Source organism: Teleopsis dalmanni, chromosome 1 (genome assembly GCF_002237135.1).
Source record: "Teleopsis dalmanni isolate 2A chromosome 1, ASM223713v2, whole genome shotgun sequence".
In the NCBI taxonomy this organism is placed as follows: Eukaryota; Metazoa; Arthropoda; class Insecta; order Diptera; family Diopsidae; genus Teleopsis; species Teleopsis dalmanni.
The window spans coordinates 134773262-134779984 of NC_051846.1; the positions used below are offsets into that span (position 1 = coordinate 134773262).

Consider the following 6723-nt stretch of genomic DNA (forward strand, 5'->3'; position numbering starts at 1 on the left):
AGCTAATAAATGCATCTTCAACATGATAGCTAAAATTATTGTTTACAGATTTTTCCGAATTTTTCAATTGCGTGTTATTTTCAGCTTTTGCTTTATTTTTACATTCACGTGCAAAATGTCCGATTTTGCCACAATTAAAACATTGTTTGTTTCGTTTAGAATCACTGTATCGTTTGTTTTGTTTTGCGTTTCGGCTTTTATTTCGATTTATGTATAGAGAGTTTTCATCACTATGTCTGTCTTCTTTTGTCCTTTGCGATTCAGCTTCTTCTAATATTTTCACTCGAAGTATGTCTGGCTTTGGCAGCTCGTCGCGCGTTTCTAACGCGCACCTGAAAGTATTAAAAGAGTCGGGTAGGCTATATAGGAGCAGTATGGCCAGAAGCTCATCCCCGATGGTGACGTCAATTTCCTTTAATTTTGCCACGGCTTCAAAAAAATCGTTGAGGTGCTCTCTAACCTTTTCACCCTCCTTCATGCGCGAAAGTGCAACCTTTTTCAGCAACGTCGCCTTGCGCGCAGGCCCTTTTGATGAATATGTGGCTTGTAGTTTCATCCACATTTCGTTTGAATTTGTGCATTCTGCAATTAATCTTAATTCTGATGCACTTACTGATAACATTATATCAGCACACGCTTTCTGATCAAAGCTGATCCATTTTGCAGCCGCTTCGCCCGTTGGACACGACGCAGTACCTTCGACATATGACCATAAATCGTTTTTTATGAGAATAGCTTTCATTTGTAATTTCCATGTATCGTAGTTTTCCGCGTTAAGCGGTTCAACTCGAATCACCGTTCCCGACATTTTTATACACGTATTAAATCTACTTTTTATGTGCACGTGCTTTTTACTTCGCAGTGGAAGCGTGCTGGGCCCATAACCTATTATATATTTTTAGCAAAAGTGAAACACGGTCCGATGTATTTTTAACATGTTCTTTACTTCGCTTTATTAACTATACTAAAAATGAATAATGAATAATAATTACAAAAGGAATATAGAATAATGACAGGCCAGAGTTGCCAGGCAATTAATATTTAAAAAGTACTTTACATAACAACAATAATTATAACATTTATAGATAATTACTTATATATAATTTATATTATATATTTTTATTTTTTTATATTTATTTTATTACAAATTATTTAAAACTTCACATGCTTTATTAAGCATGTGAGTATACAATGTAAATGATTATAACAAAACTAATATAATATTATATTTATTATAAATTTTTATTCTCACAATTCTTCACATTTTTATAAAAACAATAGAAAATTAAAATTGATTATAACACAAATGAGTTAGTATATTAAAAATATTATCACAGATTTATATTAAAAATAAATAAATGACTAAGTCTAATAATATTTTAAACTTTAAAGTCCGCTCTTCTGTTCACCCTTGTAACAATATATGGGTGTTCCTCGCTTGGACATCTAAAAGTCTCCATAATATTAGCATTAAATTGACTTTTCTGATCGTCCGTCTCGAATAAATTATTCCACAAAACATTCGAACCTACAATTACAATTAATTTAAAAAGTTTAAATTATTTAAATTTTTTACAACAACAAAAATGCAATTTAATTAGCAAAACTTACATGCCGCGTTGCTCAACTGACTCAAATGAAAGCAGTCAGCAGAAAACATGCGAATGTCTGAATTATTATTCGCGGTACGAGGAAAATCGTCAATCAATGTGAACGGCTGAAAGTTAATTGTGAATGTCTGCGAATAAAATATTTATATTTAAAATCAATTAGACTGACTTAAATTGAATTAACTCTCATACTGACATCGGTGTTAAATTCTTCTCGTTCCACAATTTCCTTGTCTTTGGCGATCCAGTCTTTCATAATTTTTTCGTAGTAGTCTAAATGAGACTTGCTTTTCCCAAACAAGCAAGGACATTCAAATCTTAATGTAGTTTGACAATGTTGTGGCAAACCTGATAAGTGAAGACAAAAAGTAATATTTATTATATACATATTCAAAAGATTAGCTAATATTTAAAAAGTAATCACCTGATAATTTTGTTAGTAAACGCAGATTTGGTGGAGGTACAATATTCAGTATTAACCTGGGCACAGTATCACGCAAGTAGCGATAAGCCTTTAACATATTACGTTCATGTTGCTTAATTACAACTTGTGGATTTGAATAATAACACATATCGGTACAAAAATCATTATTGCCTATCAATAGCGTAATCATTTTCCAATGATCGGTCATATTAACCAATGGATCCCTTTGCATTCTTTTGACTAGAATTTTTGCTTCATAAGGTATGTCACGTGACATCGCACCAAGTTCGGCAACATTGAATCTACAAATACCAATTGAAAAAAATTTAGTAAATATATATCAAATGATCAAAAAACAATAGAAATACTTTGAACTACGGTCTGTTGATAAGCCATCTCTAAGTGAGTAACCGTATAAATTTGGATTAAACTCTTTTAAGATATTTGGCAAAGTAAGATATTCCCGCCAAGTTCCCTGACCACCAATAGACCAGACCATGCCACGATTTTCTACTGTTACTTGTAGTAAATTTGTTCCATAAATGCCATTACCAGCTGTCAAGGAATCACCCATAGCACCTATAACATCAATATCGCCAGGTCGTAAACGATGCACCGATGTCGGTGCTGTATCACTGCGGCGTCCTGGCCCATTGGTATCACAAAACGAATCTAATGAACGTGTACGTTTGCTATATATTTTTTGTTCTTTCTTTTTTGAAATAAAAATAAAGAAAAATTAAATTTAAAAATAAATGCATAATCAATACAAATAGGACTCACCTCCAAACTGCGTATGCGCTGCCTATTTTGCGGATCTTCACTCGAACGTCCTATAATCTGTAATGCAAGCAAACGAAATGGTCTGTAAAGTTGTCCAAATGCATTATCTAAAGAAGTACGTTGGGCTGATATAGACGTAGTACTCAGTAGTAATACGCTGGTGAACAAGCATAGGATGGATATGTGCTTCAGGTCTTTGCTGATCATAATGTGTTTGTGTTTTGGGCTACGCTACGATTATATTGAAATTATAATAAAAATATTCTTGAATTATTAAACAATTTTACTAAGTTAAATACATATTTCCTTATTTTTATAATTTATTGTTAATAGTGGAAAACACGTTTTGGAAGAAATCAAATACTTTAATTATTTAACGCTTAAGTTTGATAAAAACATCATTAAGATAGAGTTTAGAGTTTACACTTGAGTTAGAACTAAATTAATTGTTTTAAAAGTTTATTAACCTTTTTTGTTGGCTTACTCAAATTATTAATAAAAACAAATTATTTAATTAAAATATTTAACACATATTTCCACCTTTTGAAAGAACATCTCTTTCCGTGATTCATTAATTTTTAAACAATTTTGCTAGCATTTTTTATATTACATATGTATCTTCTCACCCATTAATATTAGCATTAACACTTCTTATTAGATTTTATTTTATATTATAAATTATAAGTTATAAAAAACAACAAATAAACTTTTATTTTCTTTAATATTTTCAATATATTAATATTCTTGATTATAAACAATATTTTTAAATACGAAAAAGTTTACCAACAAATATATTTACGTAAAGATTTTCATTCATTTCAAATGTATGTTAATGTATTTGATTATTTATTATTTTTCACATTCAAAACATTATCATAAAAAAATTTATGATGTAACTAGTTTTTTCAAACTTCCTCAGAACATCGATTTTATAATACATAGGAGATTTTTATGAGATTTCCGCTGAATATTGTTAGACTCATTAAATCTGTCACGATTTACATTTACCCCAATTTTTTAAATTATGTTTTTCTGTAGTAAACTAAAAATGTAGAAACAAACTTTACAAGTTATTAGTCTTCACATTCAATAGAAGTCAGAATATTCAGCACACTTATTAGGTTGATTAGGTTGTTATGAAGACCCTACACACCAAAATTCACTTGAGAAGTAATAATGGTCTATTGCGAACCCACGAATGAACACCGGCATGACTCCTTTATTTATGTAAAAGTTAATCAACCTTTCAAATCGACCTGATTTATCAGATCAGTGAAAATGTTTGGTCCAAAGATATTAAATCTTCTACTGACTAAAGACCATCATTTATACATAGAACCCTACACACCAAAATTCACTTAACCAGTAATAATCGTCTATTGCGAACCCACGAATAAACACCGGCATGACTCCTTCATTTATGTAAAAGTTAATCAACCTTTCAAGTCGACCTGATTTATCAGATCAGTGAAAATGTTTGGTCCAAAGATATGAAATCTTCTACTGCCTAAGATCCATACATAGGATGAAACACAATTTCCTCCTTCTCTACAGAGCTGCAACCACAACTAAAGTTATTTTGGATAGACCTAGTCTCAATTTATGTCTCCCTAATGCACAGTGAGCTGTGAGCACCGATACTATAGTATTAGAACAGTCTTCAAAATTATCAATGCTTATTTAAAGGCGTAGATATTAAAAAATAGTCATAAAAAACTTTAACAAAAATCATTGGAAAATACATCAATCTTTCACATAATCATATGCAGCATCTAAAACAAAGTGTTTTATTAGCATCATAAATATAAGTACATATAAAAATAAATTAAGTAGAAATCGTAGAAGTACACCCAGTATGCAATTATGGTAGTTCTTTTTAGTACATTGAACATTTTTTTAGTAAAGTTATTATACATATAATCATTAGTTACTTATTATAAGATAAATTTCTAAAGCGATGTGAAATTTTGCAAAACTTTTAGGTGATTATTTGAACTTAAATAATTAACTAACTTTAATAATTTAATTAGTTTAAATAATTTCAAATTAAATTCTAAATAATTATATGTTTATATATACAGTTTTATTTTATTATAGACAAAACAAGACGAAAACTTTTCCTTGGTGCCAGTGAATATTTAATAGCGCTTATTTAATAGAACCCTTTTATTCGTACCGATTTTTGTTTCAGAAATGTTCAGTCTTCGATTTAGTTCCGAGTAAATATATTTAATGAATTCGGTGTTAGTTGTCCTTAAAGGTAAGGACATTAATTAATATTAATGAAATCAATAAAATATATGTTGTTATGTATTATATTTATGAACTGTTTTCGAACTTTAAAGTTTGATTCATTAAACTTTTAATAGCCAAAGAAATAAGTCCCTACCTAAACAAGAAGAAGAATAGTTTTAAGCTGATACATTTCTTTCGGTTCTATTCCGATTTTCGCTTTGGCCAAAACACATATTGGTTTTTTTTTGAATTTTCACTTAATGATGCAATCCTGACTCGAAGTCCTAACATAAAATCTTAATCGGGAAATGATTTTCAATAAACTAATGAAATAAGAAAATAATTATATTCTACTTAATTTAATTATAAAATTACAAATTAATATTTTTATTTAATGTAAAAAAACCTTTTATGTCATTTTAAATAAATTATTCAATTAATTATTTGTTAAATAAGTAACTAATTGATATGACTAAATACAACTATATACTATTTTTTAATGATAGTTTGGTATACTGTGAATTAGTACTGTTAATAGTGATACGAGTTCATTAATAATTATTACTATAGGTATATATTATTACACAACGGCTCAGATGGGCAATTGTGCTACTCCCAATTGTCTTATACTGAATTCACATGAGAGTTTTGTTTGTAATTTTAGCTGTCAATTATTGTTGCTTTCAATGCAAATTTAAAATTTCATACAGCTGTTTCAAGTATTACCAAATACCCGTCATCAGTGGTCGTCGAAATAATCATTGTATTTAATTATTCATAAATAATATTTTAAGCATGCAAGTACCAGGAATCGTGCTCATGCCCTGTCAAATTTAAAGCTCAGAGTCAACGTTGCTTAACCAACTGACCCAAAGCCGTACTTGACTTTTATTTTCGCACATTTTTCTAGAGTTTTCTTAATCTGCTGTGAAAGTTTCATTAACAAATTCACTTGCTGTGTTTATAACAGAACGAAATCATAACCCAGCTGTACAATAATTGAATTAATTATATTTTTATTTTTAATTGTTAAATGTTAATACTATTCTTTTGTAGATGCATTATTTATTGCATGAGTCACTTCTGTCATATTGGCATTACAATGAAATTTAATATAAAAAATATATATTTTAAAATATATTTGTGTTGCTGAACTTGTAAATTTCAGTGTCTAATACACTAAAATCAGTCCCTAAAAGTAAATGCATATCAATAATAAATAAGTTACTTTAGTCAGCGGCGAACTGCAAGATTTTCCCCTGAATAGCATTACAAGCTTTGCCAAAGGTTCTAAATGGTTCAAACTCTTGAGCTTTTAATTATACGGTAACACACACAGCCTAAGTAGATCCCTTGGAATCACCGGTATAAGCTACCTACCTAATTTATTTAGACCTTATATTGTTTTTAAAAGAGACTAGTTAAAGGACTCAGTACTAAGTACTGAAAAAAGCCAACCAACATTCGTATTGAATATTTCGTATTTAATATTTATATTATTGAAAACTGAAAAATAAAAGAACTAAAAATATATGAAATTTGGACCTTCCTTTTCGTTAGATGCTTTTATTAATAAAATATTAATAAATGTAATAAATGTTGAATGGTTAATAGTATTGGGGGTTTTGGGTTAGGCTAAGGCCCCTATGCAATGCAACCAGCTTGATCTAT

The 6723-nt window shown here is 29.4% G+C and overlaps 1 protein-coding gene across 1 annotated transcript; it reads right to left on the reverse strand.

Annotated features, from left to right (window-relative positions):
• Positions 1-1310: 1310 nt before the first annotated feature.
• LOC119668884 (phospholipase B1, membrane-associated-like) lies at positions 1311-3048 on the reverse strand (the record flags this gene model as incomplete). The annotated part of the gene is given in 6 exon segments (XM_038078557.1): positions 1311-1528; positions 1612-1738; positions 1807-1958; positions 2035-2336; positions 2403-2746; positions 2818-3048. Coding segments are annotated over 6 exon segments (1281 nt in total).
• Between the last annotated feature and the right edge of the window lie 3675 nt (positions 3049-6723).